At 38.0% G+C, this 21,739-nt stretch overlaps 2 protein-coding genes across 4 annotated transcripts; one reads left to right on the top strand and one right to left on the bottom strand.

The window, feature by feature from the left end:
- Positions 1–4,439: 4,439 nt before the first annotated feature.
- LOC578840 (tRNA (guanine(37)-N1)-methyltransferase) lies at positions 4,440–10,441 on the top strand. 3 transcript variants are annotated; one of them, XM_030999579.1, is made up of 4 exons: positions 4,440–4,615; positions 6,085–6,729; positions 7,596–8,378; positions 9,119–10,441. In XM_030999579.1, exons 2-4 carry the CDS (start codon positions 6,126–6,128, stop codon positions 9,217–9,219), a joined length of 1,488 nt encoding a protein of 495 aa, XP_030855439.1. In that variant the 5' UTR covers positions 4,440–4,615; positions 6,085–6,125; the 3' UTR covers positions 9,220–10,441. The 3 variants fall into 3 exon arrangements, with proteins under 3 accessions (XP_030855439.1, XP_011675417.1, XP_784079.3); XM_011677115.2 differs by having other exon boundaries at positions 4,441–4,597; positions 9,116–10,441; XM_778986.5 differs by having other exon boundaries at positions 4,441–4,615; positions 9,116–10,441.
- Positions 10,442–11,464: 1,023 nt separating this feature from the next.
- LOC578782 (CDK-activating kinase assembly factor MAT1) lies at positions 11,465–20,926 on the bottom strand. The gene is made up of 8 exons (XM_778932.5): positions 20,750–20,926; positions 18,688–18,840; positions 18,027–18,100; positions 16,955–17,058; positions 15,650–15,790; positions 14,591–14,725; positions 13,660–13,790; positions 11,465–12,882 (listed from the first exon to the last, which is right to left on the bottom strand). The coding sequence occupies exons 1-8, from the start codon at positions 20,836–20,838 to the stop codon at positions 12,723–12,725; spliced, it is 987 nt and encodes a 328-aa protein (XP_784025.2). The 5' UTR covers positions 20,839–20,926; the 3' UTR covers positions 11,465–12,722.
- Positions 20,927–21,739: the final 813 nt, after the last annotated feature.

Here is a 21,739-nt window from a genome sequence, read left to right as displayed (position 1 = left end):
GTATTAAAGTTGAAGACTATTATAATTTGTTTAAAATATAATGCATGGCGCTCGTTAAATTCAAATCATTTTCGTATAATTTGGTTTTAATTGATCTTAATTGAATGTGCACTTTTTGAAAAATAAAGGCACTGATTCAGAATAAACAAGAATTATAATCATAATTATGCATAAACTATATATCACAATTCATGCTTATCATAGTCATAAGAATAACTCATGATAGTGTAATACATTTTAAATTGAATACGTTATTGTGGTATCACAGGCCTAACGGACACTCTTGGGGATTGAATTTACTCATTATTTTATTCTCAGATTTCCTGGCCTTGAGTATTAAAAAGGTCCAGATCTAATGGAATAAATCATGCATTATCATAATTATGAATTCTTTTTACGTTTCAAATTAATGCCGTAAACTTACAACAAACCGACCCACACTCTTCAAATGGATATTGTGCAAAGTTCAATTTTATCTAGTTGTTATTTGGAATTATAATCTATCAAAAGTGTTAATGGGTATTTTCGAACCTCGTACAATCTTTTGTATGATAATGGGAGATCGATGTAAACTTCAAGAGTGAAAGTATGACGGTATTAACTATTAAGAAGAGGCTCATTTGACCACATTGCTCTATCAGTCGCGTTGTCCTTGTGAAAGGGATCTCACGTTTATCGCGACAAAGGAACCAAATTGATGGTCCTTAATTGTCATCTTTTTTGCCCCTGAAAACATAATGGCAACAAAAAAAGCGCCAACAAGTATAAAATCAAACGCAATTTGTCTTTTATTTAAGCCTGATGACAGAGGGGACTTTCCGTTTAACATGAAAGAGCTGTCGATGATCCTGTCACATTGTACTCCACCTCCCCTCCCCCCCCCCCCCCCGAAAAAAATCGTGTTTTTGTCACACCCTATACAACCTGAATACAAATAAAAGAATCTTTGCCCACACGCGTCGTCATCGCAACAACCAATTCCGTTTATCATGACCCCACATTGGACTTCTGTGTGAACGATTTAATGTCGCATACAACAGTTCAGTGAGCTTTGATAATAGAATCAAACTCCTGCATTCACCCGCAATATGTGATCGATCGATGATTCTATCCTAATTGGTAATTGAAATATCGCCTGTCGGTGACGTACACAAAGTGCTTGGAATTGAAAAGTTGTTTATTAAAAACCACATGGCAGCTCAACAGCGAAATTGCATGGGATTTACGTATATTATACAGCATGTAAAGAAATACAAGGTAACATAATGTGATATATATGCGCCTTAACATTTTCTTTGACTTTGGGTAAATTATTGTTAGTTTAAAACCTTAAAGCCCGTCTGCACTAATTTGGCCAGGGGGATAAGACCTTCCTGCAAGGTCACTGACAGACAGGGGCGGCGATCCCGGGGGGACGGGGGGGGGGGGGACACGTCCCCCCCCCCTCGACTTTTGTAGGGGGGCTCGTCCCCCCCCCCGGAAAATTTGAAAAAGTGCAAACAAATAATGTACAGCAAATACTGACTAAAGACTGCAACACACTATTAGGCTTTGAAGAGTCCAAGAGTGCAGCGTTTAGACTTAAAAATTAAGCGTTTAGACATACATGTAAAAATCTTCTGGCTCGGGAGCTATGCTCTCTCGCATAATATCCTTTAAAATGTTCAAGTAAGTATTGTAGAAATTAAAGTGTGAAAAATGTATATTGTTTCTTTTCATACTAAAGTTTTTCTAAGGAATATAATTTTGTAATAGAACAAAACCTGTGAGGGAGTAGTCACTTTCATCACCTTCACCCCTCTCGTTCACTATGCTCACTCACTCGGGCTTGGGGCAGTACCCCCCCCCCCCGATAAAATTCAAACGTGGTTTATTTCTAATTCGATACCAGTGACTAATTTACAAATGTTGCTGAAATGGCATGATTTTCTCTGAGCTTCCGGGGGCTTTGCCCTGTTAGCCCCACCAAGGGCCCTAAGGCCCCCTGGTTGCTCAGCTAACCATAATTAAATGCCTAAATCACCTGAGCTTCCGTGGGCTCCGCCCCCTGTACCCCACCAGGGCCCTAAGCGGGCCACTGGAAGTTCATCTAACCATGTTCAAAGGCCTAAAACCCAGATCGTAATTTAATGCCTAAAAGCACTGAGCTTCTGGGGGCTTCGCCCCCTTGGACCCCACTCCGATTTGTGACCTGCATTCAAGTGTCACAAATAAGGTATCAAAATATGCTCATCTGTCCCTTATTAAATGCCTAAAAAACCTTATCCCCGCCGGGGCTTTGCCCCAGGACCCCACGCCGATTTACGCTCCACTTGCTTTGCCCTTTCTGATCATAAATACTTTAGCCCCCCCCCCCCCCCCCCCTCCCACTTCGAAAAACGTTCCGCGGGGCCTGCTATAACAGTCATGTAAGAGCGGTGATGATTCGGATTTTTTTTCTCCCCCCCCCCCCCTCCAAAAAAAAAAAAAAAAAAAAAACGTTTTAGCTCATGACGTCACTTTCCCCTCGTTCCTCGCGTTTTGTCCCCCCCCCCCCCCCCAGTCATGAAAAGAAATAACCGCCCCTGCTGATGAGGTGATTGTTTCATCAAATCAGCTCTTAATTAACAGAAGATAAAGGGAATCATGGGCCCGGCCGCGTTATTTTTTTCTGCGGCATAGATTGGGGTTAGGTGCGTGTTGAGCCTATGGGAAAGTTTAGGGTTAGGGTCAGGGTTAAATCAAGACCTCTTTTAAAAAAAAAGCTCTTATCTGTGCCGCAGAAGAAAATAACGCGGCCCACCCCCCCCCCCCCCCACACTCCGGGAACGGAGGGACTGCCAGTGGCGGATCCAGGGGGCCCAGCTCCCCCCCCCCCCCCTGGGGAAAAAAGGGTAAAAACACGTGATTTTCACCTTATTGGGGGGTGCAAATTTTTAAATTTTCGCTGACCAAATAAAATAAAAAAATGTGCTCACTACCCCCACCCAAAAAACTAAAAACAAAAAACAATAATTATTTCTAATTTACATCCATAATTTTATCACAGCCAACTTTTTTAAAAAGTAACATAAACATAGAGATGCATTTTTATCAAGTGCCTTTTCATTAGATACACAGCGCATATTTCATCGTCGCGTTGAACAGGTTGAAAAGGTGTAAGTTTTCTGGTCTGTCTGTCCGGCTGTCTGTCTCTCCCTCGAGTCCTACACGGGGTCCTACACTGTCTCTCTCTACCTTCTACACCCTTATGCTCTCTCTCTCTCTCTCTCTCTCTCTCTCTCTCTCTCTCTCTCTCTCTTTCTCTCTCTCCCTCTCTCTCTCCCTCTCTCTCTCTCTCTCCCACCCTCCCCTTTTCTCTCTTTATCTTTTAATCTACCTTCTATCGAAGTCACTAAGAGGGGAATATTGTATGTTCATGAAAAGAAGTAACATAAAGTGTAATTACATAATTCCTCAGTGAATGACATTATGTAATTTACCATGTTTATAGTTGCAAATTCACTACACGTGCTCATTGCCTAGTCTGAAGTATATTGGCTCACAATTTACTTAAATTTGTTACACAAAATTATCTTTTCAATTTTCATATAAACAAAATTATCTTATAAACAGACTTTTAAATACAGCGTGCATAAGCTACTAATGAGCTAATGATTTTTGTCCCAGGGGAGTTTCTTATACCATGGATTTTTTCATATTTTTTCATAACAAATTGACCAATATTATTAGTGAATTACTTTATTAAAAATAATATATATATATTCGGGCCCGGCCCCCCCCCCCCCCCCCCCCACTCAAAGGTCGGAATGACCGCATGCGTGTTGCCAAAATGTCCGGTAAAGGGGTATTTTTCGTGCGACAAAGTCCGGCCCGAGAATTGTAAAAAAAGGGGTGTATTTGACTTTCCACCCTGAGATTTCTTTAAAAAGGGGGTGTTTTTCTTTTTTTTCTCACATCTCTTTGGACTCCTGAGAAATTATTCCGAATTTAGGGGGGTACATTGAGCATTTTTCCTGATTTAGGGGGGTCTCCAAGGCAGGAAAAGCCCGCGAAAAGCCCGCGAAAGGGGGGTTTGGAAATGTTGGCAGTCCTCAGATAGGGGGTGCTTTTAAAAAGAGGGTACGAGCATATGCGTACCCTAAATAACACTGAGTGGGGGGGGGGGGCCGGGTATTCGGGCACCTCACTATCAAATTGAAGTATTCTGGCGCCTCGTTGTCCTAATTTGCAGGTAATCAGGCACTTATCTTATTTCTAAATATTGCGAGTGAGGAAAAAAAAGACACTTCAAGAAATGAACGATATTACAAAAAACTTTTGTTGATAAGTAATAACTCAATTTTTCTCGCGGCACCCCGAGTTGAAAAACGCTGGCCTGGCCTCAGCTCCCACGGAATCTTGTATGGTGGGTCATGGGCAAGGCTCACTGATCTCTACGGAAAAATCCGTAGAGAGCAGTGGCAAGGCTCCGGTGCGCGCCGAGCGAGCTAGCCAGCTAGCTGAGCGCCGCACCTCTGGCGTACCATACCGTTGATAGCATGCTGTCGTCGATGTCGACCTCCAACAAAGCTCGAGTTCAGACGGGATAATATTCGCTCCTCAAAGGACCACAAAGGTGAAAGTGACATTATAAGTGAGTTCTCATGTGGAGTAACGTTTTCTTTTCCCCATACTGTTTATACTTCAATGCTTATATGTTACTGAAGGCTCGTTAATAATAGCGGATTACTATGTAGTCCCACCTATAGCTCCCTGTGTAGCAAAATTATGTCCATGCATGGACGCCAATCGACCCGGTTAAAACTCAAAATGACACCCGCATTACATAGATTAAAGAGGAACATTCCTCTTTTTGTGAGAAGATAATTATCATTATAATGCAGGTGTTCCTCTTCCTGTACAAATTTGTCTGTACAGTATTGAATAGGAGAGTTAGGATTGTTCCTCTTTTTAAAAAAAATAGCATTTGTACAGATTTCTGATTTTCAAATGTTGGCATGTATGACATAGTGGTCAATGCTAAAACATATGGATTAAACCACTCCAGCAAAGCAATACCTTGTCACGAATTACGTGCTGCACTAGATAAATCAATGCAAAGATGATTTAATTTAATAATAATTTGCTCATTATTTATTTGACAAAAAAAAATCTGTGAGCTTGGTTGGACTCCTAGATCTACTCCTAGTAGATCTACTCCTAGCTCCTTGGAGTTCATTTTACTTCTTTTTTAAAAGGGGAAGTTCATCTTGGCCTTGATATTTAGTTTTGTTAATTACAAGAAGCAAAACAATGAGTGGAACAAGTCAGTGAAAGTGTAAGCGAAATTTGATCAAAAATAAGAAAGTTATGAATCTTTGAAGTTGCATTCAATCAAACACAGAATGACAACTCTGTGACATATCTTGCGAGGTTCCCTCTCAGTCTCACTTAATACTTATGACAGATGGTTGTGTGTCTAGATGCTAAATAAAAATAAAGCCGTTACTTAAACATGAACTATGTGAGAGCATACTGAAGACTGCATCATTCTGAAGAATGAGGGTAGACACTATGAATATGACTGAAAGCGGACAAAATGAACATCCCTTCACTGCTATTATGTAAAAATGTGTAGAACAGGTGTCACATGCATATTCACCTTTTTACATAATAGCAGTGAAGGGATGTTCCTTTGTCTACCTGAGGAACTGTATATTTTGTCCGCTTTCTTTGTCAGTCATATTCATAGTGAGAGCAGCCTCTTTGAAATAGCTTGTTCCTTTTGTGTTGACTGCTAAACCTGGTAGATGGTTCCAGACTTGTATTGTTCTTGGATAGAAGAAAAACTTGAAGAAATCAATGTTTGCATCACAAATTACATACTTCTGGTTGTCTGGGTATACTACAAACAAACAAAAGTTAGAAATTTATATTTTCTGTAAAGGAAATGTTCAATCATATTGCATCCTAAATATGATTATTGCAAATATGAAGTATACCGCTCCTGTATGATACAAATCTTTCCTGTCATTAATGACTAAGAAAATGTCTCTTCAATTTTTATTAAAGTTATTTGAGTTATATGAATAATCATTGCGATACTTTATCTACAATGTATAGGTGCTTGCTGATATCTTCTCTGGATGTAGAGTTGTAGACAGATGATTGGGCAAGGTTATTCCATGATCTTTGCACGTTCAAGGGTGATACTACAGGAGCTGAACAAGGTATTGCCCTCAACATTGTGGTCACAACAGTTAAGAAGTGGAAGGTTAGCAGCAATGGCTTCAATACATTCCTTCACTCATGATGTTTTCCAACCCCCAGCAGACATTATGCCTTCAAATTCCATCGATAAAGAAGCATTCAAGAAAACCGCAACCATACCTGCCTTGAAAGTCAACAAACGATGCATTCATAAAGTCCTCAAGGCGTTCAAGATGGCCACGTTCAGTCGACCTCGTTTCGCTGTCATCCGTGAAGTTCTGACCAACCCTGATGAAAAGTTCTTTCTCCTGGATCCACAAAACATGTGTGATTTAGAAGCAATGACAGAGAGACAGCAATCTGTACTGAAGGAGAATGATGTGGAGGAGAGGTTACATGAGTATACCTTGGAGCTGACTTACAAGGACTGGCAACCCCATGAAGTGCTTCAGCGATTGTTACCTGACAGTGTAGAAGTTCCCACGGGCTTTAGCAGAGTTGGCCATATTATGCACCTGAACCTCAGACAGGCTCAATTAGAGCATAAAAAGCTGATAGGTAAGAAGAAACCTTTGTATCCAGTCTTCTGATATAGCCAGGGTGATCCACAAACAAAAATTCAAGTTGTAAAATTGGAACAAGGAATGAGTATGAACTGATGTATGTCAAGCCTCTTGTGGCCAGGCTCCAGGGCTTGCTTTTAAAGGTAAAGACCAGTTATGGTCATGCGATTGCATTGTGAAAGAAACGTTGTGGAATCGATCAGAAAAGGTTGATCATCTAGCATCTAGCATCTTGCAAGGTTCTGGAATCATCAAAATGATAAGAAATTTGGCCAATTCTTCGTAAAGTTACAAGCACTATACACAGAAAGATGTATATGGGACTACCCTATATCTCTCACAGACCATGAGAGAAACAAATTTACCAAATATATGAATTAGTAGGCGGTTTCCCGGCAAATTTTGTATCGTCATGTATTAGTCAAAACATATTCTTTCACATGATTGGTAATGAGAGCTTCCATTTCATTTTTTGAAATTGGGGTGTTTCCAATACTGGTCTTTACCTTTAAGGGCTACAAGGTTTTCTGATGCACTCTGGTGTAATCTGAGCCACATTTAAAGCATTTTCAAACACATTTCCTGACTAATATTTCATTAATAGGTTTGATTGAGAATGAATATTAAGCTGCTGCTGACTTTTAAACCTGTAAAATTAAACCTGTACGATCAAAATTAAAACCTGTCGCTGTAACATGTTAACCCTTTGTGAACCACTCTAGTACACAAAGCTTACATGCATTGTTTTTGTATAGAGAATGAGTTATTTTATATATTCTAGAATACCTTTTTTATCTCTCTTTTGCATGATTTGCCTCCAATCATCATTTTCTGTTTTATTTTCGTTTTTTTATCTTGAAGGGGAAGTTTTGTTGGAGAAGACTCCAGGCATCAAGACGGTGGTCAACAAACTCAATGAGATTGACAATACTTATCGATTCTTCAACATGGAGTGCATCGCTGGGGAGCCTGATACTGTGGTTACAGTTAAAGAAAACCATGTAGCGTATTCCTTTGACTTTGCTAAGGTGTACTGGAACCCCCGCTTATCAACAGAACATCAGCGGATCATTGAGAAATTGCACCCAACGGACGTTGTATACGACATGTTTGCAGGTGTTGGGCCATTTGCCATTCCTGCGGCAAAAAAGGGATGTGAAGTACACGCCAATGACTTGAATCCTGAATCCTTCCGATGGTTGGAGGTAAATGCCAAGCAGAACAAACTCTCTAGCAGATTAAAGGCATCAAACTTGGATGGTAGACAGTTTGCAGTTGACATTGTAAAACCAGACTTGATCACCAAAGCTAAAGAAGGCTTCAAATACAAAGCGCACATTATCATGAACCTGCCTGCCATTGCCGTTGAGTTTCTAGACATCTTCCCTTCTCTACTGAGTCTAGTGCCTTCGGAACTCAAAGATAAAATCCCAGAGGTTGTAGTCCATTGCCATGGCTTCTCCAAATCAGACAAACCCGCTGAAGACATCCAGAGCAGGGTAGAGGACATCTTGAAGTGTAGGTTGAACTGTCCAGAGATCCATGATGTCAGGGATGTTGCTCCCAATAAAGAAATGATGTGCATCAGCTTCTCTATGCCTTCAACTATCTTATGTGCTCCGACTAATGGAGATATTGGTGGAGGTAAGCTATGATCTTGTCTAGAGTTCTTGGGAGTTATTCTGAAAATTATGTTTTCTTTTATGTTAGTGAGGGAATGTTAATTGTCCATCATAGAAATCATCATTCAGACAATTCAATGGCTGATGTCAGAGCATAGGTGACTGCATTCATTCAAAGAAACCACTGGGTAGGAAACAGTTGTAATTGTTTACTCGGTACAATTCATACTTTTGATGACAATAAAGATAACTCTTTTTTAAACATGAAACATGACATCTGTTTCAGAATCTTAGATTTGTATTTAGAATAATTCTTGTAATTTGCATGTACATGTAGATGTTCGTGTATGCCAGAAATGGATTCTAGTTGAAAGTAATTGATAGAAAACAAACTATCAGAAGCCTTGCTTTTACTATTGTTTGTGAGGCCTGTAGTTGTCTATGATTAAGTATTTAAAGGGAAGCCTTGCAAATGTTCTGCGAGTCACTATACAATTGATCAAGTTGCATGATAGGACCCCATTTACATTTTTATATATTTTTACTTTAAGTTTTTTGGTATCTATGCATTTGCCCTACATCTAGACTCCATCCCAAGTTGTATCAGACCTGGGTAAATAATGAACAAAAACCTGTTGCAAGATAAATCTTTCATATTGTGCATCTCTGCAAACGAAAGGAGATACATCTTGTTGTTTCCTGGAGCAAATAATGTCATCAAGTTTATCACTCGTATCTTGTTGATTCTTTTAATTGCAGCAGGAGATCATCAGACTGAACATCAGACTGAACAGTCAGGGAGTGCAGAAGGATCAGAATCAGATCAAGATGGACCTGCTATAAAGAAACCAAGAACACATTAATTTTCATATTCAAGAACTATTATGTATTATTTCCAGGACAATTCCAACATTGATTTCATTATGAAACATGCTTCCATGGTAATCATTTGTTTCCTAATATTACCTTGAGATTTAAGTAAGTAATCAGCTTAATCATTGGATGTTTTGTCATCAGAGTTGAAGCCAATAGTGAGTATTTGCATTAAAGCCCCACTGCACTACTTATAAATACTTGCGCCTTCTATACAGCCAACAATGCCTAAGCAGTACCCATTGATTCCCCATGATGCACTTATGTTAATTGAGAGCTGAATTGATGAGATAACCAGCTGCCAGTGACCTTGCAGGGAGGTCTAATCCCTCCTGTCCAAACTAGTGCAGAGAGGCTTGAAAGCTTCATTTCAAGAGAACAATTTGATATTTGATATTTTTTCATGTACATAACATCACAGGTCATGTGCTTGTTCCAGCACACTTGACAATTGTACTTTATGACCCTTTAGATGAAGTCTTCCTCCAAATGTAAGCAAATTAACTAGACTGCACAGATATGTACATTTGGGGATATGTGTAATAGTCTAGCAGGTAGACAACTAAATGGCCAGGATGTACCCCTAACATTTCATTAATTACTCAACAGTCAGATATTTTTCTATAGATTCCACCAGAGATTATGAATCTATTGTGACATTTTGTTAAGTTATGTTACAATCTATTTATGTAATTATTTCTAATATTTGTTACCAGAAAATAAGATAATCCTGAAGAAGTGGATAGACTAATATGAAATATATAATCTGAATAAAATGTTAGGACGTTTTTAGTGCTGATTGGGATGGGGGAGGGGTTGAGAGGCCTTCACAAATTTGCAGCATATTCATAAGATATAACATGAAATTTATATTTCATGCCATGCCACATTATTGCGTACATGTAGTAAGTCTAGTCTTCATCTCTTTACAATGTCTAGTAAGCACTTGTACAACACATTTGAGAAGCTATCATTTAATTTGTAAATAGGGTGCCTTGTTCCAACTTCATATCAGACTCATATATATGAAACTATTCAGCTGCAAAACTTGGAAAAATATGAATACCGGTAATGAAGATTAAAACAAGAAAACTAAATAAACACTATCATCAAATTCATCTAAATCAAGAGTTTGTTTTTTAGTATAGGTATATGCATACTATTTGAATCTTTTTAATCATTTTTAAGAAATTTGTGGTGAACAATTTTTTTCCTGCAAGTATTGGGGGGATGGGGGGGGGGGGGGGGGGGGGGCCGGGGGGGGGGGGGGGTGTGTCCCAGAGTTACAGAATATCTCCATAGGTTTTCTATTCATTTATTGGTCTTGATGGTGATTTTCTGTTCACCGAGACCGATTATCTTTTTGAAGGTGGGTTTTTTTTTTTACCCTTGCATCATTTTTAACAATTGTCACAAGTGATTTAAACCGTTGCCAAATAATGCACTGTTGATACTCTGGTTTCCATTATCATGATGCATCTCTCTTAACTCATGTTAAATATGAAGGGATTGATTATTCACTTTATTGTCTTTACTCACAGCAATTGCTTGATAAATAAAAAAAAATTAAATGGCATTTTGTACAAGATTAATTGTCTGAGGAATTACATGGTGAGGAATTACATGGTGATGAATTAGGAGTAAGCTTTTGGTTTGTATGTGGTTGTATGTGTGTGTGTATGTGACAGGAGTGGTTCTAGAAGAGGGGGGGGGGGTCTTGCATTCATTTTCTACTTGTGCCTTACAGGTACTTAAATTCATTAATATATTTTTATTTTTTAAATAAAGAAATACAAATTGCTGGGATGGGGAGTAGGCTTGGGGCACCTAGAATCACTTCTAACTTGTAGGAGTGTGTATGCATGCATGTTCACTTGGAAATAAAGTGACAGGTTGCCCCCCCCCCCCCCCCCCCCCCACACAACATATCAATAAAAATGTAAAAGTAATACATGTGTATGTGCTATGATCTTTCAGCATCACTTTTCTCAAATCAATAGAATATCAAATACAAGTACATTTTTTACATAAACAAAGAGAGATCAGTTTGAGAACAATTTATTGTAACAGCTGTCATTATATATCAAATGGGACTAAGGTTTATAACTACAGTGTTCAAAAGAGGAAATGTGACTAAAATTTACATGTACAGCATAAAAATATAAATCAAATTTATAACTTCTGTTATAACGGCTAAAAAGACAGTACTAAATAAATTGCACACATTACTAGTTACTTTCATTTGTATGTTTTTATTGCAAAATATTTCTGTTAACATAAATCTTACTCAAACTGATACATAAGTGTACAAGAATCTAAAGCACTTCTTGCATGGGTCTGCAAGAAACATCTGGAGAAAGTGGAATTGATCTAAACCACTCTTCTGTGGTTTTGAATACCCATCTATAAACATAATCCAATTATTTGATAATATTTTATTAGACCCTGCAATATAATCAACAGTCAAGATAGTCCTTTCAGTATAACTTTAGGCTTCCTTTTAAATGAACAAACGGGTTTTCATAAAACAGGTCTTATCCTCCCCCTGAATGTTTTGAAAGATCACTTTTACACTGATATTTTGAATCCTCTGAAGAAAACAGTGTTAGTGAAGAAAGACAATTTCCTTGTTTGCAATCTCAGTTCCTCCAAAGAAGATTTAGAAAGTTGCACTTTTGACTGCTTTGAGTTCTAAGCATACTGCACTTCACATTCTTGTATCTTATAACACACAGCCAAAACGAAAGGACTTTTTTTAACCTCACTTGCTATTCATTTAGAACACAAAATATGCCTTTACATTCACAAACATACACAGGTACAAATTCTGAATAGCTAACATTATGGAGTTTTTGTTGACCCTATGATGTCATTCAGCTTTTCCTTTTATAAAACTGAATCCATTTTTTTTTTTTTGGGGGGGGGGGGGGGAGAAAGTCCACTTTAATATAAAGTTGATTTCAATAACAGAAGAATTATTAGACGTAACTTCCAATATCACAAGATGAAATAGTATGTCCTTTAAAAAATGGGGGAGAAAAGACAATTCAGTTGTTGATAAAGTCATGCTAAAAAACTCTGTTTTCTTCTTGTTCATATTATCATCATCACTTTACCGTCCTCTCAGTGAGTCTCCGAGTAGGGCCTTATATAAATGTTCCTTGAGAAGAAAACCCTGAAGTCCCATTATTGGCATGCATGCCATCATCTCATTTTTTTAGTCTTGTCAGATGGATACACAGGATCATTCCATCACATCTAGTGCAGCAAATCGCTTTCCTGCCTCCAATATCATCCTGTCTCTCAATGCACATAACTAAGATGATGAATCCATTACCTTAATGAAACCTCCATGCCTACCCCAAAATATCACACTCCTCTTTTTTGTGTATAAGATTGTGTTTTGGGAGGGTTTCATTCTCCATTCGTTTACAATGGACCTGTTGGAAGTAATCTCTCTAAAGGGTTCAAGTTCGTACCACACAGACATGTATCAGCTGGTTTCAATTCCTAGTGGATCCACATTTTTTAGTCTAAATGGAAAGAAAAAGAGTCCAGAGAAAGCCTCCTCTACAGCTCTCTGACATGCCATGTGCTCCTTGTAGCCTCCTCCAACACCAGAGGGCGATGCAGGACGGATGTGCCTCACATAACTGAAAGGGAGAAGGAGTACAGCGGATGAAAGTTAATGATACTGCTTTTTCTTCACAATAAAATCCTTTTTTTTTCAAGTTTAAGAAACTGTGATGGCTATCCTCCAGCATTTGTATATCCTTTTCATCTCACATACCGTGTATCCATCTGTTGAAGATGGTATTACTTTTGTTATAACATTTATTTTGCCATAGGCCCTAACCTGAGATATCTCGAGCACCGTCATCGAAAGCATAGTTTAAACCTAACATTTGCCCTGACAACAATTCTGAGCTTTATCCTGTCAAAGATATAGGGTAAGGGGTAGGATTGCAGTGGTGTTGGTTGGGTTTGGGTTTGGGATTTGGTCAAATTATGAAGTTACTATAGAAAATTGACCATGGAACAAATGATGCCAGAGTTTGTGTTGTAGATCTGTCATGGCAATCAACTTCTTCTGATTCTCTCTGTTACTATGCTAGAGGTGTCTTGGTCCAGTGGATAAGTCTCTCGACTGTGAACCACAAGGTAAGGGTTCAAATCCCTGCCACAACACTAACAACATCCTTTGGGGAGAGACGTTAATCAATATTTGCCACACTCCACCCAGGTGAGGTAAATGGGTAACCTGCAGGATTATTCCTTGAAATGCACTGTGTGCTGATAACGGCTGCCTGAGCTAAACTGCTAAAGCTAGGGTAATAACTTCAAAGCTCTTTGGAAGCGCATAGGGACGTTTAATTATATAATAATGTGTTATGCGCTATACAAGAAGTGATTATTATTACTCATCTTACCCATCAGATTGTAACTTTTCTAGAGAGGATGGAGCTTCAGGACCGAATGTGTACACCTCCACCTCCATGTATTCATAAGGTATCTCTTCTACCTTGGGTATGGGTAAGAAGTTATCTTGATATCCAATACCCTGGTGTCAAAGTCAAACAGAAAATGAAAGACATGTTAGTACTGGCATTAACTTCAATACTTTCACACTGTCTTTGTGTTTCTGTGACTGTTTTGGTTGACTATGTTTCATATAAGCTGCTAAAACATTAAAAAGTAGAGGACACAAAAAAGCAACAACCAATAGACCATTTCGTAGTTAGCACATGGGTTAAATGACCCCAAATATCCACAGATCGTTTACTCATGGAGAAGTCCCACTTTGTGTATTTTAGAATAAGCAATGCCAAAGTCATGTATGTGCTTCATGAAAAGCTTTTGTTTGCCCTCTTGTATCATAGAATGTACCATAGGTGCAACACATGAATAATGATTACATAACATGAGCAAGTATTCATCTTGGTGGGCTTTACAACTGTATCAGAAATGACCTTAATCTGCCCATGCGCAGATAGTATTTACGAAATGGCTTATTAAGATGCCTCTCATCATATGCAGAATGCTTCCCTTGATTTAAATACAAACATATTAACAATGTACTCTAGCAAAACTTGTGTTGCATGTACAATACACAAGCCTCAAGGTTCTGAAGAATTCGTAAATGTTCAAACAAATATTTCAAGATGTGAAGTTTCCTTGCAGGGCAGTACAAGGTCATCACTTCAAAACAAAGAAAGAGAGTATACAATATGAGTATATTTGTAAAGCACTTCGAGACATTTGTATTAAGCGCTATATAAAAATTAAATATTATTATTATTATTATACAAAAAGGTAGTTGATCAAGAGAAAGGCAGCAACAGAAAGGGTGAAAGTTCTTACCAGCCTTGCTCCTGATGACGTTTCAATAGCTTTCTTTTTGGCCTTAGGACGAGCTTTGTATATAGGGGCATCTTGATTCTGTTGATTTGAAACATGACTTGCAATCACCTGATCTGCTGGTCGATCAGAATAGATCTAAATAAAGAAAGAAACAAACAAAAGTCAATTCAGTAAGTCTCTGCGTTATTATAGGAAGCAAAATGACCACATACAAAACAATGAGTGACGATTTTCTTTCCAGACTGGTGATAAAAAAGTTGGAGATACTCAAAAAATGTTGGCTTGGCAAAGGGTATGTTATAGTTTCACCCCCAAAAGGGGATTTATCTTTTTTTAAGACATGAAACCATAATAATTTTACAAGAGACTTTCCAACATGTTAAAATAGTTTTATGCACAATTGAGCATTGATAATAGACTTATAACAATACTTTATATATTTCATGGTGCAAGCGAGAACTAAAATGGATGCTTGAAAGTTTTATATATCAGGATCAATTTACATCATATTATCAAACAATAGCAGATTTTATACTATAACAAAATTCAATACAATAATTTGATTTGTATAGTGCCCTTACAAACTGAACTGTTGTTTCACAGGACTTTAAAGGTTTTCAGAGCTTCCTGAAAAAATACCATAATGTGGTGGGCACATACCGATAATACATTTTACAGATAATTTCAATTGCATTTCCTCTTCTTCAAAATTTTGTTCTTCTTCTTTGCAACCTGATTATTCTCTTAAAAGCTAAACAAAAAGTTTCGCAACTTGGGATCATAAGTATGGTTCCTGTCAAAACCGGCCTGCAAACATTTGTACTTACTGTTGCTTAATTAAAACAAAAAATTTAATAAAATTTGTTAACTTTGACCCCCCCCCCTAATTTTATCTTCTTCAGACTAGCACACATTTCCCAAACTGCTCCTGCAACCTCTTCTCAGTTAATTTTGCAGGATATGTGATTTCTTCATTTTCATTCCAGATAGTTATCAAAAGAACATATTGTGAATGACTTCCTTCTTTCTGGATAAGATTCCGATGTATCTATGACCTACCAGTTCATCTAGGAGGGCTTCTTTGTTCTTTTTCTTCTGGTTAAGCGTCTGCTTCTCCAAGAACTGATATTCCTGTTTCCGTTCTTCCGTGATCTGTTGTTCCTCCTCCAACAGTGCATCTAGGTACATCATATCATGACTCTGTGCAATAAGGGAGAAACCATTCAGTACTTCTGCACAGCGAAATATTTGCATTGCATTCACTCGAAGTCAAGTTCACCGGTTGTAAACGATTGCCCGACTAGAAACGTTCTTCTGTAGCTATGACACATGAGGGTTGGCATTGATCAGGGATCCATTTCACAAAGCCTTTTCTTAATGACAAATGACCAAAATCAGTGACAAATCCACTAATAACCAATCAGAAGCAAGGAAATCACTAGCTTATAACAAAGACTGTCATTTGTCATTGATGACAAGTTTTATGAAACGGGCCCCCAGTAGTGTACATGGATAATTCTAGCCTTTATTAGGCTCCCACATCTTCAAGCATCAATACAACATCTTCAGGAGTCTTGTTCACAACTAACAATTCATTGGATGCATTAAATTCAAATACAAAATATAGCCGGTTTTGGTAGAAAGGTAGAACCGATCTGCCTACAGGATCCATTTATTACAACTGTGGTCATATATAAAATTTTCAATAAGTCTTGACAGAAGACAAGGTGGCTGCCGGGCTCACGATCAATTGGGCAAAAAGAATTTCCGTTTCGGTTTAATAAAATTTGGAGTGGACTTATTAGGCTATTATTATTATTATTATGTTTATGCTCAACTTTTTCTGGCCAGAATCAGGCATCTGTTACGCATTTAGTTCAAAACACGGTTGCGTCCTTTCTCATTTTTGTAGAATCACCGAAAAACGATGATCACGATCGCCGATCGTAAACTCACAAAGAGGTGCGTTTACGATCGGCGATGCTGCAAAATCTGCGATTCTGGGAAGCATAAACGCACAATTATTTGTAAACGCGTTTAAATGGGGTCAACGCACTGACCTCTAGTGGGTCTACGTAGCATGCGCAGTGCAGGTTTGCGAATCCAGCTGCAAGGCCACCCAGCCAGATTTGCCTGGAGGAGCCAGAGAAGTGAGCATAAACAGTACACCGTGGAACTGCGATTACGATGAGCGTTTCAGATCGCTCATTCTACCTTCAAAATCAAGCATAAACGCACCCTTAGTTACTTTCCATGAAAAAAAAAACTTTTTTTTTTGTAGCCAGCCCCCACAAGATGAAAGTGAATTGCATGAAGATGGAACACACTATCCCTCCATCCTATAATAATGAAATACAATCTAACCTTGATTTGTCTATTCCTGGTAATCAGTTCTTTGTTCTCTCTTCTGTAGTTTTCAATCTTCTTCCTGGTGTCTTCAACATCTACTCCATTGGTGAGGTTATAAACTTTAAAAGAAAGACATATTATAGACACATTAAAAATACATCAGAAATATTGGGGGGATCAGTATTCATTATACTTTCTGTAATAATATATGTAATACCTTTGTTTATCTTTCTGTTGGAAATGAAATAAAATATGAATTGAAGAAAAAAAAGAAATTACTATTCAACATTTGTCAAGTTGAAAGGTAAAAGTTAACAACTGGGACCATGATTAATCTTAGTTTTGGGATGTAGATATCAAGCACAGTACCAAAAGAGACTTAACAATAATAAAGACCAGTATTGGAAACGCCCCAATTTAAAAAAAAGAAATGGAAGCTCTTATTACCAATCATGTGAAAGAATATGTTTTGACTAATACATGATGATAACAATTTTGCCGGGAAACCGCCTACTAATTGATATATTTGGTAAATTAGTTTATCTGTTGGTATGTGAGAGATCAACGCACGTGTCGCGCACGTGTGCGCATAGTCCCATATACATCTTTCTGTGTACAGTGCTTGTAACTTTACGAAGACTGGTCCAAATTTCTTATCATTTTGATGATTCCAGAAGCTTTCAGTATACACCAATACTTATATGCTAGATGATTAACCCTTTCTGATCGATTTCACAATGCAATCGCATGACCATAACTGGTCTTTATCTTTAACTACAATAACTTTGCATATGTCAACCACGTTTATACTCACTAGAATGCATTGGAATGTACCTTTTAAAGGCTGATATAATTGTGAAAGAATAAACAGCAAGACTTGACATTAACATAGACCAGGGACACATTGGCCCTACATTACAAATCTTAGTCTTGACCCTCAAATAAAAACTTCAACATGGGACTTGTATATACATACAGACCCTAAAGATCTCAATCCAAACCCCTAAGCAGAAGTTTGTGTAGAGCCCTGTTTAAAATCAACTTATATCAACCTAAGAACGGTAACTGATGCTGGAAGTAAGCTCACCAATATGCTCTATGTCTTCTAGGTAGTCATTATATTCTCTCAATGTAGGGAAATCACTCTCCTGTTTGTTGAAGCTGAAATAAAGAAAATTGTACAGTCATAACCAAAGAAGATACCCGACATCTAATAAATAACATGGATCATAGGCCACATTATGCTTGGTACATATGGTTATTTATTTGTGTTCTAAGGCTGTGCAGTACAACACCAATTAGGCTTACATGATTAGGTATTCTTGGATAATTACATAAACTGACGGTTTTACCTACTGTTCAGGTATCTATAGATAAATTTTCGAACTACAGGGTTGCAGGAAGAATGCTTTTTGACAAACATAGGAAATATAATATAAAAGTCGTGAAACTTTTCTTGTTCTCTACTTTCACTTTACTTTATCCAGAGCCTATTGATTCTTAACTTTTTTTCTTATCCATTATCAAATTCTTGATAGATTTTTAACTCTAGGTGATGTGCAAGTATTAGGCACAGTTTTGTTCATGTAACAATTTAACTTTTATGAAATTTTTTAACCACTTTCTGTGATAATAAAGATACAGTAGATGGAATGGAAATAGATGGGTAAATACATGTAAATTTATAGATATATTTATAAGAAGATAGACGTATAGACCTACGTACGTAGATACATTGTTGTACTTACTCTTTCATCACTCTCCTTCTGATATCCACTTCTTTTTCAATGACTGAATCTTCAAAGATTTGTACTCTAAACTGGTTTCTCCTGAGGGGTGTTTTACACTCAGGACATGTTCCAGCTCCTCGTACAAACAACAGCTCAACACAGTTATCACATCTGAAATATCAAAATGATAAAGATTTTCTTTTCTTTTCTTTCTTACAGTATCAGGGACCAAAGTAGAAATATCTGTATTCTGTGGCACAAACTTTGCTGCTTTCCCAATCACAAACCAGCACTCCATACCAGTCGAAGAGTAGACAAACTAATATTAAGGTTTACTTCTTCACCTGTCACAAGCTGTGCAGATACTGAGAATAATGTGAGATAGGACCATATTCTTGATATTTTTTTTTCTAACCGCATTTGAACCGAACTCCCAGATCTTACGTCACTTCACATCATAATCATAATCAATATCAATTCAGGCATGGCTGGGTGGGGTATAGCCATGATTCATACACGTCTTATTAAAGAGAAGGTTGAGTTCTGGGAAGAGGTGAAAAATAATTTGTGAGCGTTATCATTCTTATTATGCAAGTGTTGAAGAACATCAGATAAGACATGTTCCCTGAAAAGCATGGCTCTTCAAATGCCTTCATATTCTAAATATGTCATTTAACATCGTAAAACTTGGGGGTGGGATTTTTACGCCACGTGTTCGTGTAGTCCCATAAACATCTTTCTGTGTACAGTGTTTGTAACTTTACCAAGACTTGGCCAAATTTCTTATCATTTTGATGATTCCAGAACCTTGCAATACACACAAATTCTTATATGCTAGATTCTTTTCTTGTCGATTCCACACCGTTTCTTTCACAATGCAATCGCATGACTAGACCAAAAGCTTCAGTCTCTATATCGTCGGTTGTTCCACTGAGACTACGTCTGGCTCCACTAGACCTCCGGATATAGAGACTGAACGATCGCCTATGCCATCGTACGTTGAAGATACACTCTATGGGTATATGATAAGACGATACTGCCCTGACGCTAAGTTAAATCCTTTTTTTGTAAGAATCGCATGCACTAACATATACAATTGGCATTTAGAATTAAACCACACATGATAAACATTAAGAAAATATGTACCTTGGACCTCTGCATATGAAATCGCGCTATCCTCGACGTGACGCGCGGAGGAGCTAGCCGAGGCGAGGTCAACCATCCTCATTATCGTATTTGAATATTCATTAGCCACCATTTTGATTTCTGTCGGTCAGAATGCTTGACGTGGGTCATCGAGAAGCAGCCAAAAGCTCGGTAAGTCCTTTTATTTCTTTTATATTTCTATTTCGTGGGGAAGGGGGGTAAAAAGGGAACTTTTAGGGACTGACAATTGCCTAGAAAATGACTGCAATTGAAGATAAATGATGTATTTCTCCTCAAGTTTGTCATGTTTGTGGGAGGGGCCAAACGGCTAAACTCCAGCCGTGATATCTTCAACACATAGCCTATATGAGGGTCATACCGTCTGTGTATGCCTACTATGGGGAATATCGACAAATGTCAGTTTTATTAAAGAATGACCCATACCAGACGGTTATTTCTGTCTATCGCATGACCAGAACTCAACTTCATCTTTAAGCATTTTGGAGCTCTAGATCTACTCAGATTTGTTTTGGACGGGGGTGTGCTGCTCAAGCCTCGAAATCCCTACCCATTTCTTTAGGGTAATTTGTCGAAGTATCACCCATTTTTCACAAAAACATTTTTTGAACTTTTGAAAAACCGGACCCATGTTTCGGGATATTTTTGTTGAAAATGGGACCCATGTTCATTTTTTTTGCGAAAAAGGAACCCATTAGAGCGGCACACCCCGCATGTCTTAAAATGGAAGTATCCCCCCGACCCTCCCCCCCCCCGAATTATGAATTCTATTTCTAGACTAGGTTACATTTGTCAGTAGTCAACAAAACAAGTTTGACCTTTCATATGGCACACACAATTTGGAACGCATCGGACTACATAATCAGCACTTTACTCCAGTTTCACTGGTACAATCAACATGCTATCATGTACTTACATCGTGTGACCACACACATTCACCATAAGCTTCAGCGATGGATTCCTGTATTTTGTTGTTTTACAACGTGGACACATTTGATCATCCATAATGAAAGTGATCTAGCAAAAAATATAACAAAATGAAAGAGAACACACGACGTTCTCGGCGACAAAGGTTGATGCTATAATGTTTCATTCGTAGATGGCGCTATATCTGAAATGATCGTAAATATCTGGAGCTATAAAACAAGGACGAATATCTCTAAAGTCTTGAACCCGAACACATCCCGTCCTCACTTTTTCGTGAACCTCAAAATTGTCCCTTTTTATGTAGGGAAAATGCCCATTGCAAATAAAAATTCAGACCAGCACATACAACCGAGAAGTTGAAAAATTATTTTAATTGGACCAGATATTTAGGAAATCTTTAAGATCATAATTGACAATGTATCAATTATAATGTAGGGGTATAGACCTATACAATGTCCAAAGATTTTTTTTAGCTTTGAGGTTACATTTTTCATGTGCCCCCTTTTTTTCTCCAGAAAGTGCCGTTTTGCTGGTGCACCCCACTTTAAAGAACAATCCGCCGTCCATGTCTTCCATGTTGTGAGATCAGTAAACGAACCCCCCCCCCCCCGGTGGCAGCGCCCCTATGCTATGGCAACAGAGGCGGCGGAGCGACTTCCAAATGGGGGGGGGGGGGGCACCAACAAAAAAGGGCACTTTCTGGAAAAAAGGGCACCTTCAAAGGGAAATCTCAAAGAATTTTTTTAAGACATTGGTATATACCCCTATATTGTGATTACATTATCAGGGATGATTTCAATATCTGTTATATCTCTTTAAAGTGACTCAGTAACATTGTTGAAGGTGGATAAAAAGAATGTGTTATTTGTGTGTGAAATGTTACATTTTATTTTCCTTCTACTATACTAAACCTATAACAGGCAAAAAGTCCTGACAAAAATCTCAAACCACAAATATATTCATGGTTTTCTCTGAAGGC

This window comes from Strongylocentrotus purpuratus, unplaced genomic scaffold, assembly GCF_000002235.5.
Source record: "Strongylocentrotus purpuratus isolate Spur 01 unplaced genomic scaffold, Spur_5.0 spur5_scaffold_5, whole genome shotgun sequence".
NCBI classification, from domain to species: Eukaryota; Metazoa; Echinodermata; class Echinoidea; order Camarodonta; family Strongylocentrotidae; genus Strongylocentrotus; species Strongylocentrotus purpuratus.
This window is presented reverse-complemented; position numbering and strand designations above follow the sequence as displayed.